Genomic DNA, 21080 nt, shown 5'->3' on the forward strand with positions numbered 1-21080 from the left:
TTTCTAGTTGGATAATGCCAGTGTATAGAAACTGGTTCTTACATGCTGATATTTTTTTTCAATCACCTTTTCATTAGTTCTGAGAGCTTGTAGATATTCTTATATTTTTCAAGTAGAAAATATGCTACATCATGTCTACATAATAATAATGTGCCTCCTTTTTAAGCTTTTTTAAAAATATTATTTAAGTTGTCAATGGACCTTTATTTTATTTATTTACTTTTATGTGGTACTAAGAATCAAACCCAGTGCCTCACACATGGTAGGCAAGTGCTCTACTGCTGAGCTACAACCCCAGCCCCTCCTTTTTAAGCTTTATACCTTATTTTTCTAGTCTTATTGAATTGGCTAGGGCTATTAGTCATAATGGTAGATATCTCTATTGTTCCTTATTTAATTAAAGGCAATGCTTTTAAAATTTTACTCTCTATTTCCTGTAAATATTAAAATGATCATAATTTTCCCTAGAAATAGTTTAAAGTGGTAAGAATTTACTAATATTTTACCAAATATTTGTATTTAAATGCATTATTGGATTATACAGTTTTGTAAGTGTGTTAAACATTTTGTTTATCAAATAATATTACTTTGTTCCACTTATAGTGAGGTATTAATATAATTGTATTTTATTTTGGATAAAACAATAAGATATTTTTACTCTTTAAAGATAGTAAAATTTCTAGGACTGGGAATGTGGCTCAAGTGGTAGCGCGCTCGCCTGGCATGCGTGCGGCCCGGGTTTGATCCTCAGCACCACATACAAACAAAGATGTTGTGTCCGCCAAAAACTAAAAAATAAATATTAAAAAAAAATCTCTCTCTCTCTCTCTCTCTAAAAAAAAAAAAAATTAAAGATAGTAAAATTTCTACATAGAACCAAACAATTTGTTTGACTATTTTTGGCTAAAGAATCATAAAGATGGCATTTATTTTATTTTTTTTTTAATTTTTTATTGTTGGCTGTTCAAAACATTACATAGTTCTTGATATATCATATTTCACAATTTGATTCAAGTGGGTTATGAGCTCCCATTTTTACCCCATATACAGATTGCAGAATCACATCAGTTACACATCCATTGATTTACATATTGCCATACTAGTGTCTGTTGTATTCTGCTGCCTTTCCTATCCTCTACTATCCCCCCTCCCCTCCCCTCCCCTCCCCTCCCCTCCCCTCTTCTCTCTCTGCTCCCTCTACTGACATTCGTTTGTCCCCCTTATATTATTTTTCCCCTTCCCCTCACTTCCTCTTGTATGTACTTTTGTATAACTCTGAGGGTCTCCTTCCATTTCCATGCATTTTCCCTTCTCTCTCCCTTTCCCTCCCACCTCTCATCCCTGTTTAATGTTAATCTTCTTCTCATGCTCTTCGACCCTACTCTGTTCTTAGTTACTCTCCTTATATCAAAGAAGACATTTGGCATTTGTTTTTTAGGGATTGGCTAGCTTCACTTAGCATAATCTGCTCTAATGCCATCCATTTCCCTGCAAATTCTATGATTTTGTCATTTTTTAATGCAGAGTAATACTCCATTGTGTATAAATGCCACATTTTTTTTATCCATTCATCCATTGAAGGGCATCTAGGTTGGTTCCACAGTCTAGCTATTGTGAATTGTGCTGCTATGAACATCGATGTAGCAGTGTCCCTGTAGCATGCTCTTTTTAGGTCTTTAGGGAATAGACCGAGAAGGGGAATAGCTGGGTCAAATGGTGGCTCCATTCCCAGCTTTCCAAGAAATCTCCATACTGCTTTCCAAATTGGCTGCACCAATTTGCAGTCCCACCAGCAATGTACAAGTGTACCCTTTTCCCCACATCCTCGCCAGCACTTGTTGTTGTTTGACTTCATAATGGCTGCCAATCTAACTGGAGAGAGATGGTATCTTAGGGTGGTTTTGATTTGCATTTCTCTGACTGCTAGAGATGGTGAGCATTTTTTCATGTACTTGTTGATTGATTGTATGTCCTCCTCTGAGAAGTGTCTGTTCAGGTCCTTGGCCCATTTGTTGATTGGGTTGTTTGTTCTCTTATTGTCTAATTTTTTGAGTTCTTTGTATACTCTGGATATTAGGGCTCTATCTGAAGTGTGAGGAGTAAAGATTTGTTCCCAGGATGTAGGCTCTCTATTTACCTCTCTTATTGTATCTTTTGCTGAGAAAAAACTTTTTAGTTTGAGTAAGTCCCATTTGTTGATTCTACTTATTAACTTTTGTGCTATGGGTGTCCTATTGAGGAATTTGGAGCCCGACCCCACAGTATGTAGATCGTAGCCAACTTTTTCTTCTATCAGACGGCGTGTCTCTGATTTGATATCAAGCTCCTTGATCCATTTTGAATTCACTTTTGTGCATGGCGAGAGAAAGGGATTCAGTTTCATTTTGTTGCATATGGATTTCCAGTTTTCCCAGCACCATTTGTTGAAGATGCTATCCTTCCTCCATTGCATGCTTTTAGCCCCTTTATCAAATATAAGGTAGTTGTAGTTTTGTGGATTGGTTTCTGTGTCCTCTATTCTGTACCATTGGTCCACCCGCCTGTTTTGGTACCAGTACCATGCTGTTTTTGTTACTATTGCTCTGTAGTATAGTTTGAAGTCTGGTATCGCTATACCGCCTGATTCACACTTCCTGCTTAGCATTGTTTTTGCTATTCTGGGTCTTTTGTTTTTCCATATGAATTTCATGATTGCTTTCTCTATTTCTACAAGAAATGCCGTTGGGATTTTGATTGGCATTGCATTAAACCTATAGAGAACTTTTGGTAATATCGCCATTTTGATGATGTTAGTTCTGCCTATCCATGAACAGGGTATATTTTTCCATCTTCTAAGATCTTCTTCTATTTCTCTCTTTAGGGTTCTGTAGTTTTCATTGTATAAGTCTTTCACCTCTTTTGTTAGGTTTATTCCCAAGTATTTTATTTTTTTTGAAGATATTGTGAATGGAGTGGTTGTCCTCATTTCCATTTCAGAGGATTTGTCGCTGATATACAGGAATGCCTTTGATTTATGCGTGTTGATTTTATATCCTGCCACTTTGCTGAATTCATTTATTAGCTCTAATAGTTTCTTTGTAGACCCTTTTGGGTCTGCTAGGTATAGAATCATGTCATCTGCAAATAGTGATAATTTAAGTTCTTCTTTTCCTATTTTGATGCCTTTAATTTCTTTCGTCTGTCTAATTGCTCTGGCCAGTGTTTCGAGAACTATGTTGAACAGAAGTGGTGAGAGAGGGCATCCCTGTCTTGTTCCAGATTTTAGAGGGAATGCCTTCAATTTTTCTCCATTCAGAATGATGCTAGCCTGAGGCTTAGCATAGATTGCTTTTACAATATTGAGGAATGTTCCTGTTATCCCTAGTTTTTCTAGAGTTTTGAACATAAAGGGATGCTGTACTTTGTCGAATGCTTTTTCCGCATCTATCGAGATGATCATATGATTCTTATTTTTAAGTCTATTGATGTGGTGAATAACATTTATTGATTTCCGTATATTGAACCAGCCTTGCATCCCAGGGATGAATCCTACTTGATCATGGTGCACAATTTTTTTGATAAGTTTTTGTATCCGAGTGGCCAGAATTTTATTGAGGATTTTTGCATCTAGGTTCATTAGAGATATTGGTCTGTAGTTTTCTTTCTTTGAAGTGTCTTTGTCTGGTTTAGGTATCAGGGTGATGTTGGCCTCGTAGAATGAATTTGGAAGTTCTCCCTCTTTTTCTATTTCCCGAAGTAGCTTGAAAAGTATTGGTATTAGTTCCTCTTTAAAGGTTTTGTAAAACTCTGCTGTATACCCATCCGGCCCTGGGCTTTTCTTAGTTGGTAGTCTTTTGATGGTTTCTTCTATTTCCTCAATTGATATTGGTCTGTTTAGGTTGTCTATATCCTCCTGACTCAATCTGGGCAGATCATATGACTTAAGAAATTTATCTATGCCTTCACTATCTTCTAATTTATTGGAGTATAAGGATTCAAAATAATTTTTGATTATCTTCTGTATTTCTGAAGTGTCTGTTGTGATATTGCCTCTTTCATCCCGTATGTTAGTAATTTGAGTTCTCTCTCTTCTTCTCTTCGCTAGCATGGCTAAGGGTCTGTCGATTTTGTTTATTTTTTCAAAGAACCAACTTTTAGTTTTGTCAATTTTTTCAATTGTTTCTTTTGTTTCGATTTCATTAATTTCAGCTCTGATTTTAATTATTTCTTGCCTTCTACTTCTTTTGCTGTTGTTTTGCTCTTCTTTTTCTAGGGTTTTGAGATGAAGTATGAGATCATTTATTTGTTGGTTTTTTCTTTTTTTAAGGAATGAACTCCAAGCAATGAATTTTCCTCTTAGAACTGCTTTCAATGTGTCCCATAGATTCCGATATGTTGTGTCTGTGTTTTCATTAATCTCTAAAAATTTTTTAATTTCTTCCTTGATGTCTTCTATAACCCATTGATCGTTCAGTAACCTATTGTTCATTCTCCAAGTGATGTATTCTTTTCCCTTCCTTCTTTTATCATTGATTTTCAGTTCCATTCCATTATGATCAGATAGGATGCATGGTATTATCTCTACTCCTTTATATTGTCTAAGAGTTGCCCTGTGACATAATATATGATCTATTTTTGAGAAGGATCCATGTGCTGCTGAGAAAAAAGTGTAACTGCTTGATGTTGGGTGGTATATTCTATATATGTCAATTAAGTCTAGGTTATTAATTGTGTTATTGAGTTCTATAGTTTCCTTATTCAACTTTTGTTTGGAAGATCTGTCCAGTGGTGATAGAGGTGTGTTGAAGTCTCCCATGATTATTGTATGGTGGTCTATTAGACTCTTGAACTTGAGAAGAGTTTGTTTGATGAACATAGCTGCACCATTGTTTGGGGCATATATATTTATGATTGTTATGTCTTGTTGGTGTATGGTTCCCAAGATGGCATTTATTAATTATATAAACCTCTTCAACTCTTTCCCATCCCTTGATTCATGTGCAATAGCCTATTTAATTCACTTTTAATTAATATACAATTCCAGTCTATTAGGTATATGTGATATAATTTTTCAGTTAGTGCAAGACAAAGATCTACTTTATCTATCTGTTGAACTGTTCCTATCCTCATCTGCAACAAATTATTTTTTAACAGACACCACTTTTAAATCATAACAAAGACATCACAAGAATCCAGGAAACCTTAATCTAACAAAGTTTCAAGCAAAAGAGCCACACCACCTTTAATTTTGGTTTGTGTATCAAAACAACACTATGAAAAGTACACAGCATAATTTAAATCTAAACTATTACTATACTAAAACATAAATATACCTTTGTTTCATTTTAACACTTACAATATTAAATGAATTGAAACTTTATAACTTTAAATCTATCAATTTCCTCTACTTTCCCAAGGCTTCAATAATTTTTCCCAAAACTTTGGAAAAATGTCAAATCTACAAAAAAATAAATAAATTGGAGAGAAAATAGTACAATGAACACCAGCCCCTTTTCTGAATTCACGGTTAGAGCCCTCTCTCTTTAAATACACAAGCACATTTTATTTTTCAAAACCATTTGATTGCATATCCCTAATATGAAAATTTGAAATCTGAAATGCTCCAAAATCTGTCCTCAGAAAGTCCTCTGTAGCCCTGTGTATGTGTGCGCATGTACATGTACATTTCAACCAAGGATCTAATTGACGTTCACATGCTGCATCTAAAATTTTGGGGTTTTTTTTCTGTCTTTGATGACTTTGATATTTTCAGAGTCCAGGCCAGTGGTCTTGAAAAAAATTCATACAATATGAATTTGTCTCATTTCATCATGCTTAGATTCAAGTGAAATTTTTTCAGCAAATAAAAAAAAAAGAAAAAAAACCTGTAATCTGTGTCTTTCCCATTGCTTCACAATAAGAAGCAAATAATGCTAGTTTTATCTCATTATTGGTGATGCTAAGTTTGATCATTTGGTTAAGTATGTCTGTTCTTTTTAATTATACAAATTACCTTTTCCTATTTGCAAATAATAACCATTGTGTCCTTGTCTGAATCAATTATTATAATGGAGCCTTCACAGCCTGGAACAAAAGTTGTGAGCCAACATTTGACCTTTATATATAGCATTTGGAATCTTTTGATTCTATTTTGTTTTCTAATTGGCCTGCCTCATTAAAAAAAATAATAATAAGTTGCTACCACTAGTACATACCTAGCTTCATCAGGGTGAGTAATCCGTACAGAATCATTGGGTATATAGATCATATTTGTATCTTCGATCTTATATATTGCATGACCACCAATATCTGCCATCTTCCTCCTTTTAGTTATCAACACAATATAATAGCCTTCTAAAAACCTGACAAAACCTGTACAACAAAAAAGAAAAAGAAATAGAATGTTTTGTAAATATAGTAAGGTTTTTTAGATACATATTTAAGAGGCCAAAGACTTTTTAACACATTTTCTATCTCATTTAAAGCCATAAATTTGTTTGGTTATCTTAGAATTATATCTAGAAATAACCTTACAGTCATTTATCTCACTTAAAAATATTAATGTAAACAATTTTACTTAATTCATTAATTCCTTTAATCTCATTACAAACAGGATTGAGATGCCTTAAGCAAAGCTATACACAAGATTAAAGGGAGTTGTTCAATGGATATAAACTTTCAATTCTGCATAGATGAAAAGTTCTAGAGATGTGTTACACAACAAGGTATTAGAGCTACTAGATAAGACACACCAAAGGAACAGATTGCAGATACATTGCCAAGGCCTTCTGCATATAGGCATGTTACTCACAGAATGTCTGTCTAAAAACTGGTGATATGAGGTTTATTAGCTCAAATTTACCTAACCTGTCTTGTTCCCCTTTGAGTACACCATGATATGAGTGACTAAGGTATTTTCAAGATTTGCAGGGACATTCAACTGCCAACTTCAAGCTTTTTTTATTCATTGCCCTACACTTTCCAGGCAGATAACCTCAAGATGAGACAGCCTGCCGGGCACATTGGTGCATGCCTGTAATCCCGGCAGGCTCAGGAAGCTGAGGCAGGAGGATCAAAAGTTCAAAACCAGCCTCAGCAATTTAGCAAGGCCCTAAGCTGAGGGAGAAAAAAAGGCTGAGGATGTGGTTCAGTGGTAAAGCGCCCTGGGTTCAATAATCCCTGGTACCAAAAACAAAAAGATGAGACTGCTCCCTACACATGCAAGCAGGAGCAATCACCCATCCAGGATCTCAGGTCTGGTAGATAAACATCTCATAAGACAAATGGAGATTGCCCCCTCATGTGATAAAGACTTTTTCAGGAGCCACTTGTAAAACCAGAACTGAGTAACCTGATAAAAGACTTGTCCCTTATTTGGGAAATAGCCTATTCTCTCTGTTCTCAGTGTTGTCTCTCTTCTCCTTGAGGTAAACCATCCCCAGTTAAGGCTTTGCCTATGTGTTCATGCTCTTAGGCCCAGTTCCATTTCTATTGTCACTGGATCAGAAGTGTCACTGGATCATTACTGTAACAAAGGGCATGGATGGTGGGTTCTCTGTCTTATAAATTTGTAGAATGAAATCCATGAACACAGGGTAAGAGCAAAGCAAAAGGAAGAGCTCCCAAAGACAGAGGGATCCCAAGAGAAGGATGCCAATAGGTGTCTGCTGTCTGGGAGTTTTTATGAGCTTGGTCTGTCCCTGTAAGTGATTGGTGGGGTACAGGATTCTGAAATGGTCCAATTAAATCTATTTTGTCTTCTTCAATCTCAAGGAAACTAATTTCTAGGCCTTAATTAGCACAAGAGTGGGGATAGGGTTTGTTGGTGCAAAAGGAAGTACTTGGGGTAGAGGCAGATTTTGTGGTTATCTGTTATTAAGGATAGGGGTTGGGGTATACATGGAAGGGTCATTGGGTTCAAGATGTCTGGGGCAATGACAGGATATTCTAGCTAAGGAGGCGTCATTGTGGTTGAAGCTGTCAGGGGCAGCAACAAGATGTTCTCCAGGCCTGCTGTCTCCTTGTAGGATGGCAAGGTCTAATTCTCTCCTTCTCTTCTCTGAGGGCCTTGTCCTATCTACCTATGAGTTGTCTACTTTTCTGCCTCATTACCACTGCTGAACTGTAAACTTAAAAATGACTAAGATGGTACATTTTATAAGGGTTTTGCCACAATTTTACTCACACACATACTCACAAGAGTGATAAATATTAAGGAGGAAATTATAGTAAAGAAAAACATTAAAAAATAGTAAAATGAAGCCAAGAATAAAAGTAATATGACAGAATATATCTTAAGGCTCTATGAATTCACATTTTCCTCTGCATTTTCTAACAGATAATATAAAGGAATACACATAAAATTATACTATACACAGTGACCAAAGTTAAAAACCAAATCAGTTTCTTGAAGAAACTATCCTAGTTCTGAGAACTGGGAGATAATTCTAGAGTGAATCGTCATAATAAGGTATGTGATAAAGGCAATAACCTTAGGAGTATTCTCCAGCAGTGTCAAGGATATATTTCATATGTCAAAGCCAATTCACTAAAAGAATGCAGACAAGGCACACAGATGCATGGGGGTCTAATTTCATTTAAAGGTACAATATGAGTAGTATCTACAGAGCATTTCCTCTAATGTGTTCTCCAGGAAATACTAGTTAGTAGGTTCCAGGGAGAGAAAAGTAGATGTGAGCAAATAAATTTGGGAAATATTGGGCTCAAAGATGAACAAACCAAAAAACCCACATAAATTCTCAGAACCTTCCAGTTCTGTGCTAATGTATAATGTTAATCTTGATGAGATACCTTTCTGGATTCTTCTCAAGGAATCTCCTTCCCCTTCTTTAAAAAAATAATTACCAATAAATGTTTTTAGAAACATATTTTGGGATTTCACAGACTGTTGATTATGAGTGGTAAAACTCAACTTCAGCCAACTCAAATTTAAAAAGGAATTTATATTAAAGATACTGAAGTGATTCATGACACACATGGGCAAATATGTGACTAAGTGACAGAAAACAGTCAAGAAGTGCCTCTGAACACTGATCCCATTCCTCTGTCTCTCTCCACAGACCAGACTCTTCTACTTCTCTAAATCATATGGTGGAAAACCGCTACTGACAAATTTAAGCTTTTCAACCAAAAGCTTCACTGGAAAGAAACTGACTCTTTGACTAAATTCAATTCCAGAATTCCTAGGAAAGGACTAGGGTTGACCTAATTTGGGTTAAGTGCCTAGCCCTGGGCCAAAATGAACTATGGCCAATGAACAAAGTCACAATGCTCTGTAAGCCATTTTATATAAGAACTAGGTGATTTAGATTGGGCAGAGGGAGATAGTACCAATTCCCCGAAAAGTGAAGAGGTTGGGTAGAAAAACAATGAGTCCAGTAAGTTACATATCCTTCATGAAATCTATAAACATCATTTCTGATAGTTATAAAACAGATTCCCTCTGAAATTAAGGGTAACTTCCTGGTAACCTGTTTTTCTGCATCCTGTACTTCCTCACACTAAGAATAAAAAAAAATTCCTCATGCTGAGGACAGATGCTAAGGAAATTAAGACTGACATGATCTCTGGATAACTAAATCTGCATATGTGTATTTCCTGCCTTTTATCCTAATCTACCTTCTCTTCTAAAATCTTCTCATGCTCTTAAATTCCCTAAAGATGGAGATTTAAGACAAAAAATTCTGCACTATCTTCCTTAAAACTTGTTTTGAATAAACCTTTCTCCTGCCAACCTGACTCCTGAGTATTTATAAAACACAAGAAGCCATAAAGCCATTTTCTTTAGTAATAGTTAAGCTTTCTTAAATTTTTTGTTACACAGCGATTTTTTAAAAATATTTTATTAGTGCATTATAATTATACATAATGGTGGAATGGTTCAGCTTTTTATGAATACAAGTGAGTATTCCTTATTCAAAATGCTTTGGAACTTGGATTTTTTTAGATTTTGGAAAATTTGAGTTTTGAGATATCTTGGCAATGGGACCATAGTCTGAACATGAAATTCATTCATATATTCATTTCACACATGTCTTAAACACATAGTTGAAAAACAATTTTAGATAATATTATTGATAATTTTGTGCATAAAATGAAGTTTTATGGTGTGGAATTTTCCACCTGAGTGTTCTGTTAGCTCTCAAAAAGTTTCAGATTTTGGAGCACTTTGGATTTTGGGATTAAGGATGCTCAATCTGTATTAGAGAGTTGAAAAATAAAGTTATATTTTATGTCAAATCATTAAAATGTATATGTTCTATATCAGTGATTAAAGAGAGATCCATATGCATTAATATTTGGTAGCATTTAGTTCTCAGCACAGTAGTTTGTTTAAAAAAAAATGGCTCCCAATACTTTGTTTTTGGAGTTAAAACTAACTTTCTTGGTGGGGGGGAGGAAGGTTTCACTTCTGAAATAGCACTGTGAGGAGCTTAGGAGAATCCTTCCCCAAGGAAACAACCATACTGGTGAAAATTAGTAAAACACAGAAAGTTTCCAGAAATTTCCTAAGGGTATAAAGCAAATGGAGAAATATTTATTCAAGAGAACCTACTAAGTCTTGGTAAGAACAGCAAGTCTGTGGCATTTGAATCATGGTCTGCTTATACACCCTCTCCCAATAACAGGCAATTCACTTCAGGCAGGCACAGCCAAGAGGACAAGGCTCCTTCCTCTCTTCCCAGTTCCCAGTCTAGACCACAGTTTCTGCTCAAGAGAGAAAGGCCACCAGCACTTCTCTTCCGTTTAGCTCTGTGTGGCAGAAGCTCCACTGTAGGCAAGTATGGCTGAGGTCTATGGTCCTTTATTCTACCCAGTCCCTACTTACAGAGTGGAGGCTCTGTCCTGACTTGACAAGTCAAGAATCCTGGGTCTCAGGGGCCCTTGCCTGAAATCACTTCTAGGGAAATTCAAATAAGCTTGTCAGTAGAGGTCAGAAGGTAGGATGATGCCACATCCTAAGCACTAAAAGAAAACTTGTCAACCAAGAATCTTCTATCTAGCATAGCTATTTTTCAATTTCTCATATATTAATTTCTAATTTACACTAATTTCTCATATATTCTATGAAATCTAGGCTGGTCCTTTACTACAAAGAGTTGAGAAGCAACTGCTCTAGATTCCTATAGATTGTGCCATATTCCAATGAGAATGTCCACAAATAAAGCATGCTAAAAGTTAGAAGAGAAAACATTTTGGCTTTAGAATGGAAGACAACCGTTCTAATCATTTCACAAATGTATTATTCACATGGCTCGGAATAATCTGGTCTCATCTGACTACCCCCCAACATTCCAGCTCCGATGAGCATCTTCATTTCTGCACCTCTGCTGTCACTCTTGCTGGAATCCCTCCTCACTTCCCTACTTCTATCCATATCTTTCTTATTCCACTCTCAGGGTTCAGCTTGAGTCTCATCTACTCCAAAAAATCTTTCCTGGCCATTCCAGGACCAAGCAATCTACTTCTTATGAAATCTGCAATACAAGTGAATTTATACACCTTGGTTTTTAATTATAATCTTGGAATGGCTTCATATACATTTATTTTGATCCTATGTCCTACCCCAATCAGACACAAACCCATAGTACAGTAAGAACAGGTTTACTGACCCACCACAATGAAGGAACTGCAGAGTTTCTCACTAAGGTAAAGGGTGTCAAAATTTAATATTAAAGCAAATTTAATTAAAAGACTCAAACCAAAGCAGTCTGTATTTACAGAGAGTAATATTGACTCTGGACTATGAAGTAGATCCAGGGTCCTGATTACTTGAATAAAATAGAGTCAGCATATCATAGAGTATTATGTCCAGTGACCCCTTATCTGAAGTCTGCACCTGAATTGTAAATTCAACCCACTTGTCTGCATCAGAGTGAATTAGATTATCCAGGTTACAGTGGAATGTTTTACCTTATAATTTCAAACAGCAAAGTTTCTGATGGTCTGTGAGTATAAAGAAAGCTTCTCGGTAAGAAAGCAGTTATCATCTAAAGAAGGGGGTTATGATACTTTATCACTGCAGCCTGTCTTTAAAAGAAATTTCTGTTAATTTTAAAGTTAATATATCTGTTATTCCAGCTCTGAAAAGCAGGACACTGATGTTTATAGTCCATGCTAATTTTTACTTTTTCATTCCACAATGAGCCAGACAGACCCAAAAACACTTCCATATTTGTATGTCTCCTGGATAAAACTAAGCTCTGCTAAGCACATAATCAGATTCTATACAAATGATATTTGATATATGATGGATGGACAATGAAGTTTTAAACAAACACAGGTGATGGGTTATGACTATAAAGCTAAACAGCCTTATAAACTCTCTTCAAGTAGTGTATGTGAGGGTGGAAAAAAAAAAAAGGAAGAGGAAGGCACATTTCTTACCAACAACACCAAAAGCTGAGACGGCTCGAAATAACCCAGAGGATCCTTTCTGTCCCATCTTTGTTCTATTTCCTAGATCCAAGCGGCCAAGAAGTTCCCGTACTTCTTGTTGAGTATATACATGCTGAAAATAAGCATATATAATCTGTAAGGTTGTGCTTACTCTGTAGATTATTTATTTACCCCTGAAAATTAAGTTGTCTACATGAATTGCTAGCTATTTCATAAACAACTATATAGTAATGTATGACTAAGCTACAATTTTTAAAGCCAACAAGTTCTTTAACATTAGCAATTAGTGCTAAAGTAATTGCTAATTAATATTAAATTAATTTCTAATTATAAAATTAAATTATTGGATCACATTGCTACACTAAAAAATGTTAAAATTGTATCTGATCCAGAGATGCAGAGATTTAAGAGATTCACAGACATATTTCAATAAGGCAAATCCCTTAAAACTAAATGAAAAATTTTAAATACATGTACATTTTTATGAGAAGGCCTACAAAGTGTCCCCCAATTAGTCCCACCACCAAATAAAGCCAAGAACCATTAATCAAATCTCCCAAACAGATGGGGAGGGGAATGGATTCCCAGGAATTCGTAATAAAGAACTTATCCAAAATTATTATAACGGAGAATAGTTTCATAAAGCGTTTAATGAAAGTGAATTCTAAATTTCAGCTAGTAATATGTTTGCAAAACCAGGACTCCACATGTATTGAGAAATATTCATAGATAGGAACTTTAACACAAAAGGTAAGTTAAATTCTTTCATTTGTAAAGCTAAAAATTAACTATTTAACATGTATTTCACTTTTAACTAACAGCTTCAGGTTTTTGTGCCACCTGAATTAAGCCTCTGTATTCCTGACTCTGGATAACTTAATATCTGGATAAGAGCAGATATATCTTCAGTGTATAGCAAGTCATCAGAAGAGGTCCTGGAGGTGACTTTTTTTTTCAAATTTCTGTTTGTATTGTTTATTATTATTTATCTAAACTTTGGGTTTTCATTTCCCAGAAGAAAAAAGAGTGGAAGAAAGAGAGTTTTGATCTCATGGTAAGAGTCTCTGAAACTCACTTCTTTTATTCCATCTTTTCCTTGAAGAACATTTAGAGATCTTCTACTGCAGGATGGACAGATGTGTCCTACTGCAGATTTGACAGCCATCCAGGAAAAAAAGTTCCAATTCTCCAATCCTGTCTCATATCATGTGGTGGCACCATCATTTAAAGAAGGAAAGAGAACCAAATGTCCTGTAATCCCAGGCTGAGACAAGAGGATCGCATGGTTGAAGCCAGCATCAGCAAATAAGGGACACCTTCTATAAAAGCCTCCTGTGCCTGATGATGGGCAGAATCACTACCTTTGGGACAGGAGTCCCCTATGTTTCTCCTTTGTAAGAAGCAATAAACCTTCTCTTTCCTTTTTCTCAAATCCATGTCTTCATTATTGGATTGGCATCAGGGACAGGACTAAGAGTGAGGGAGGGAGGGAGGGACAGAGGGAAGGAGGGAGGGAGAGAGGGAGGGGGACAGAGGGAGGGATGGAGAGAAGAAGAAAGGAAGGAAGGAAGGAAGGAAGGAAGGAAGGAAGGAAGGAAGGAAGGAAGGAAGATGTCCCACACTACATAATCCCCCACCATAAGAGGGAGGGGGCAATGCAGAGAAAGATTACAGAAAAAAAAAAACCCAGCAAAACAAAAGTGAAGGGAGGGAGGGGGAGAGAGAGAGAGATAAAAAGAGGAGGTAGAAAGAAGGGGGGTAGGGCAAGGGGGGTGAGAAGGGGAGGGAAGGATCTCCTCTAAGGCAAAATCAGGGACTAGAAGTGATTTTTAACAGTGTAATAGTAAGTCTACAGGATAGAAGTCTTCCCTGACTTCTAGTAACATCATACTCAAACATAGTAATAAATAATCTCTCTTCAGCAGATACAATATTAAGTTACACTGGAATCTTAAAATGTCAACTCTTTAAGAAGCTATATTCATTACCTTATCTGAAGAGTGTGCTTTCAAAAACGAATCAAAACGAGGGACAAATTATAATTTTAGCATAATTTTTGACATTAGTAATTTCAAGAAACCAGATTAGAGGTTCAAATCTAGTCAACCAAGAAAAATAATTGTAACTTTAAGATCCATGATAAAAATACATATCACTAAAAAATACATATCACCAAAGGCTATTTCATATCCTTTTAACAACACACCTACAAAAATTCCTGCTTATAGTCAGATTTGGAAGCTACTTACCCTATCATCAATTATGACCAAGTCTTTTGGTTCTGTTCTGTCAATTTTTAAGACACGGTATTTTGTTTCTGCATGATTGCTCCCAACAAGAAAGTATCTCTATAAATAAAAAGGAATATCATTAGTTTTTTAAGGCAGTTTGCCCTATACACATTTTATTACCACACAGGTTGTGAAAATACATTCATAAAGTCAGGTTACTTTTTAAAGAATATTTCTGCTAAGTATAACTGACAGCTTAAAGAAAGATTGATTCCAAAAGGTCAGTTTTAAAATTGAAATATTCTTAGTGGCTTCATGATAAGTATCAGTCTTATGTCTGAAACACACCCAGTAACCAGGTCAGATGAATTTAATTATAAGATAAAATTAGAAATTAATCTGATTGGAGACTGATGTTTAAGCTTTGCCAGGAAGAAGCAACTCTGATAAGAATTAGAAAGTTAACTATGTAATTAGGAAGCTTAGACAATTATAGCTATTAAAATATTGATAGTCGATAAAGCTTTAAAAAAATTCTATACAAGTATGAAATTGTATAAAAGTCCACCTGAAAGTCCTATAAAATATTAAAATGGTTGTACTTTCCCAAATGGCCTTTTATATGAGTTACATGTCTAATATTCTTTCCTTCTTGAAACACTTCCTTGGAGCCTTAAATCTAAACACAATAACTAGCCCACTTAGATAAATACTGAGAATAAATCAATAATAAAAAATGTGGAAAATAACCATATATGTAATAAAAATGTTTTTAAGAAAAACTAAATGAGTTTTTATTATGAATTTATGTGTGTGTGTGTGGGGGGGGGGGGTGGTAGTGATGAGGATCAAACCCAGAGCCTTGCACATGCTTAGCATATACTCTATCCCTGGGCCACATCTCCAGCCCATGGATGAATTATTTTAAAATTAATTTTGGAAAATTAGTAAAAGTTCATTAACAAAAATAAGTAACTTAGTGGTATTTTGCTTTAAATATGCCCTTTAAAAAGTGACATTTTTTTGAACATTGCAAAAATTGAAAAGACAACTGCCACAATCAACTTTCATCTTACCATCTTATCGTTCATATAAGGTATACATACACAAAGCAATGAAAATAACAAATACGATTTTCCAGATTAATGGCCAAATTGAAGAATGTAGACCACAAGAAATCAGGACAAGAAAGATTCATGTAGGTTACTATAGATGTAAAAATGGAAGAGTAGAGAATAGAATTGAGTCATCAAGAATGGGTAAGATTTGGGGGGCTGGGGATATACCTCAGTTGGTAGAATGCCTGCCTCGTATGCACAAAGCACTGGGTTCAATCCTCAGCACCACCAAAAAAAAAGAATGGGTAAGATTTTAAGATTTTATATCAGAATATGAACATTTGGTTATACTGTCTTAACTCTAAATCTGTAGAAACAGATGGGTTTTTAAAAAATTATTATTAAGTATGTGGTCATGTGCCACGTAACTTGGTCACCAATTTTCTGGCCAAACATGGAGAAGAAGGCTAACCAAAAGACTTAATGCCTTATCTCCAATGAGAGGCAGGGTTCAGATGACACTACCAGTTATAAGAGGTGGAAATAAAGTAATTATACTAATAATTAGTACTAAGTTGGGTCATCCAGCAACAGATTCCATGTCCCAGGGAGTAGCTAAAAAGGCAAGAAAACAGGGAGAAAAGGAAGAGGTCCATCTCAGTGAGAAGTCAGGCCATTCCTGTTCCTTAGGTTCAACCCACTATTGAGAGGAACAGGGAACCAACCTAATAAAATTCAGAAGAATGATTTGTAAACGATTCATAATTGTTAGCAAAAAAGAGAGTCACTTTCTTGAGGGCTTAAAAAAAAAACAGGTCCCAGGAAAGGACACAGGAAGGGCAAAGACCTAGAAGAGGAAAAAGCTTGTTGCATCTCATCTGTTACAGGAACAGAACTGAGAAAATGCTCACAAAGCACCTCACACGGTGAGAACAGTGTTCAACATTTAGAAGGCACTCATCAGGTGTTCTTTTTCTCTCCTTTTAAAGACATCAGTGAGTCTATGCCATTTTATTTGAAAAAAAAAAAGACAAAACAAAGGGAAAAAAGAGAGAGTGAGAGGGAGAGAGAAAGTGACAGTGTGTGTCCTAAAGAGAGGAAATCTTGTACATGACCAGAATGAAACTAGAATGAGAGAATGCACCAATTTTTGGTCACTAGCCTTGATCCTTAGGAGAGATGAGTGTGCAATTAGCCACCACAAATAACATACTATAATAGAGGTGTGAACTAGATGCAGAGAAAACACAGAAAGGACATTTAATTCATTTAGGGTTGGTCAGAGAGAGGTATGCAGAGAGGCTAGAGTTATTCTGATGCTGAGTTTAGCTTTGAATGACCTCTAAGCAGGACTTTGTGTACTTAGCCATGATGGAACAAGTGATAGCCCCTATTTTCACCTGTAAAAATCCTCAGTCATATATCTATCTCACCTCACCTCAATGCACTTTTATTTATATCTGAATTTAATACTTACTTCTGAAGGCCTGGTATAAATTGTTTGGAGCTTGTCTTCCCACTACATCTCATTATAAGCACCTTAAGAGCCTGGGGCTAACTCTCTAATAACCTCTGTGGTTTTTAATTCCTAGTCTACTAGATGCAGTCTGACTCCACAGGCATGGGTAAGTGTTAGGGGAAAAACAATCAACTACCACAGAGTAATCTTTTAATTTGCTGGGTAATTTTCTACATTTATATTAACCCATCTTAAGAAGATGGCTTTTCTAAATCAACCATTCAGTAAGGAACACATCACAGTTTTAAAGGGGATAAAATCCCCAAATGAAAGTCCAAGAATTTTGTAGTTCCTATGAAATCTAAAAAAAACTGCAAAAAATTATGATTTGGCAGCTTGTAATAAAAAGACTGACATGCATCCTGATATGCTGTTGGCAAATATTTTACTGGCCTCTGGAGTACACAAAGGAATGTAGAACTGAACCTCCCATATCCAGATCCTTCCAAAGATTCCATGAATCAGAGCAGCCAAAAGCTAGAATCCACAGAATTCAGAAACAGATTTAAGTGCGAAGAAAGAAATGGGAAGCTGAATAATACCCATATTCTTTCTTCTAAATTGGTCTACGTGATCTAAGAACCCTAAAAATGTTTTGTGCAGAGAATAGCGACCTCATGTGGAGTTAGTTGTGTGGGAAAGAAAACCACAGATTTTGGTGGGCCTGCTGTGTTCAGCAGAATTACTGTCTGCACCGCCCCCTGGCGGGAACTTGAAATCTACTTTCACACGATTTTTTGCTAAGTCCAGAAAGGCCTAGTTTCTGCTCTCTTATTTACTCCCTATTGAATATAGCAACACTGTAACTATGTATACCTTAGAGTCTGTTATAGTTAATAGTATGCTTCAAAACGGATCTCAGCATTTGAGGCTTAAAAATTGCCCCGAAATATCTTTCCATTAAATTCTTGATTTCTGATTTTTCCAAATTTTAATTTGAAAAATAATTCAAACCTATAGCAAGATAACAGAGCAGTACAATGAACATCCATAAGCCCTTCACCTAGATGCACCAACTATTAACATTTTGTTATATTTTTTTCCTCCTTCCCTCCCTCTCAATAAAAGCTTCTTCTGAACCATTCAGAATGCATACAGGTATCATAACACATCATCCCTAGAAACCTCTACTTATATTTCTTAAATACAAGGCCGACCTCCCACATAATTATACCACTGACATAATATTATCTATATACAATTCGTATTCAAATTTCCCGTGGTATCCCTATAATATCTATAGCTAGCTTTTAAAAACCCAGAATCTAATTAAGGATCATCCATTGCATTTGATTACCAGGTCTTTTTTTGTATCTTTTAATCTAGAATAATCCTTTTCCTGACTTCAACATTTTTAAAGACCCCACTTTTTTGTTGTTGTTTACACTAACTTGTTTTCTATTTACATCATTTATCTGACCATTTACGAGTAAATGCCTCACATGTGCCAAGCACTGGACTGGATATCTGAAGAAAAAATAAACCAAATACATATTTGGAGATGTATTTTGTTGATGGATTGGATTGGAAAAGAGAATAATAAGTTTAATCACTTTTGTTTGAGCAAGAGCCAGAAGGTGGTACCATTTATCAACATAGAGATGATAAGAGAAGAAACAGGGAAAAACAAGAGTTGTCTTCACAATATGCCTAAAGAGATCAAGTGGGAACAGGTATGTGAATCTGGATCTCATTGGAGAGATCTCAGTTGATGTCACCAGCACATATACTGAACTTCAAGCCAGTGAAATGTGTAAAACCCAATAGGGAAAGTAAAGACAGACATCAAGGCACAAACAAAACAAAACAAAAAACTAGCCTGAGGAAATGCATTGGGTGGGGTGAGCACTCTCCCAGAGCTGAAAAACTCCATCATCCAGAGGCTGGATATGGAGAAGGAACCAGTTGAGAAAAATGACAGGTGACTAGGAAATTCCTGCCCAGGGTGGACTCCTTGAGGCAAAAGGAGATCATCTGAAAACGGAGGGAGCAGGCATATACACATCAAACACTACTAAGAAGTCAGGACAGAGAAACACCCAGGACATCTGACAACAGGACCTTGTATGTGGCCTTGCCTAACAGTCTCAGTGAGGGGTGGGGACAAAATCCATAGGAGAGCTGGCTGATGAGCAAATGGGTAGGATTCTGGATAAAGAAAAGAGAGTGAACACTTTTTTTCCTCTCAAACACAGTAAGTTCTTTTTTATGTTTGATAATGTGCACAAGCTCTAAGGGCAAAAGAAGGAGTGAAGGAGACATCAGAAAAAAATAGTAATAAACTGAAACTGAGAAGTGTGCCCAAGAAAATTGAATCCTAAAGTGGCAGTGGAAAGGTCAAGAAGCAATCCAATTTATACCACAGAACCACCAAAAGGCATGGAAATTTGTGGCACCCAAGACCTCTGGAGTATCCAAAGAGGACAAAAAGGAGGTAGCAAATGTTTCTTAAAAAAAAAAAAAAATAGGCTTCAAACTCAAGATCAAGAACAGAAGAACATTAGAAATTTTCAGGAGCAACATTGGAAGGTGGAAGACAAGGACATAATGCCTTCAAATTTCTAGGGGAAAATTCATTTTAATCTTTAATTCAACATTAAATTTATCAACCAGAACTAAGGATAGCATAATGATGTTCTTAGGCATACACAGGCTCAAAAAAATTCCCTTCATAAGCCCTTTTCAAGAAGCAACTAAAGGAGGTGCTTCACCAAAATGAGGGCATAAAGTAAACTATATGATCCTGGAAAACAAAATCATCACAAATAGGAAATAGGATGATAGTGAAGGGACATCCCAGGATGGCAGTGATGCCACAGGCCTTGGGAGCAGCCAGTCCAAATTTGAGCCACTGCTTCAAAAACATAAAACCTATAACACACGTCCGGTGTGTGAATGTGTTGAGAGGAAATTTACACATCTGGGGAAAAGTTGGGATTAAATTTATTATAAATTCATAGCAAGAGCTAGGAACTGTAGGATGAAGGAAAGGTCATCTCAAGTTTTGGCAAAGTCTGAAAAAGTTAAGGGTTTGCAGTTCAAATGGTGAAGGTGAAGAAGATAAATAAAATGCCCAAGAGCAACAAGGAAGGAAAGAAAGCAGAAAAATGAAGGCATGCATCTGTCTGAATGCATTCATCATACAAACAAAAGCAAATGAAATCAACCCACTGGAACAAATGTTTGCTTATAGATATGTTGGGGCATGTCGGTTTGAGAGCAGTCGGGGTAGAGAATTAGAATACCAAACAAAAAGTCTACATTAAAACACACATTAAGATAGAAGATGATCTGAGCTGGCTCTTTTCTAAAAGTTGAGTGTCATCTTTCTGGAAAAGCTTAAAATATCAGTATGTAACTTTAACAGTGGTGATTGGTATTAAGATGAATGTGTTTCTAAAATATATACATAAAATCCAAATGGAATATAATAGGTAACCCATTTAACAGGAAATTTAGACTCTACTAACATTATTACCTCCTTTTATAATGACAGGCTAATTAATCATTCACTTTTCATCTGAGGGAGGAAAAATCAGCCTTCTTGAAAGGGAAGAAATTTTAGGTTGTATGACAGCTTCAATTGATGTTAAACTTCATGTGAACTTTCAGATTAAATATATTATTTTTAAAGAACATCTTGAAGTTACTTCTCACAGTCTCATAATATCGCAGGCCTGCTGCCTTCCTTAATCCAGCAATCCCAATAATGGGTAGTATATCTGGAAAAGGGGAAGTGAGACTTATAGCCTAAAGGGATGCACCTGTTAGAATATCAGAATTTAGCAGGGCGGGGTGGCACATGCCTGTAATCCCAGCAGGTGGAGAGGCTAAGGCAGGAGGATGAAGAGTTCAAAGCCAGCCTCAGCAAAA

At 36.0% G+C, this 21080-nt stretch overlaps 1 protein-coding gene across 4 annotated transcripts in view; it reads right to left on the reverse strand.

Moving 5' to 3' along the window:
* Fig4 (FIG4 phosphoinositide 5-phosphatase) overlaps window positions 1-21080 on the reverse strand; it is a 111484-nt gene that overhangs the window by 87014 nt on the left and 3390 nt on the right. For 3 of the 4 annotated variants that reach the window (XM_046430065.2, XM_046430055.2, XM_046430039.2), the window contains exons 2-4: window positions 14649-14747; window positions 12388-12511; window positions 6195-6351 (exon numbers count right to left, since the gene is read on the reverse strand). In XM_046430065.2, the coding sequence (XP_046286021.1) occupies window positions 6195-6351; window positions 12388-12511; window positions 14649-14747 (380 nt within the window). Of the gene's footprint in view, window positions 1-6194; window positions 6352-12387; window positions 12512-13474; window positions 13594-14648; window positions 14748-21080 lie in introns of those variants that run through there. The other variant, XM_046430047.2, reaches the window with a different exon arrangement.

The sequence above is a fragment of the Marmota monax genome, unplaced genomic scaffold (assembly GCF_021218885.2).
Source record: "Marmota monax isolate L192 unplaced genomic scaffold, Marmota_monax_Labrador192_F-V1.1 WCK01_AAM20220418_F8-fsc00013, whole genome shotgun sequence".
NCBI classification, from domain to species: Eukaryota; Metazoa; Chordata; class Mammalia; order Rodentia; family Sciuridae; genus Marmota; species Marmota monax.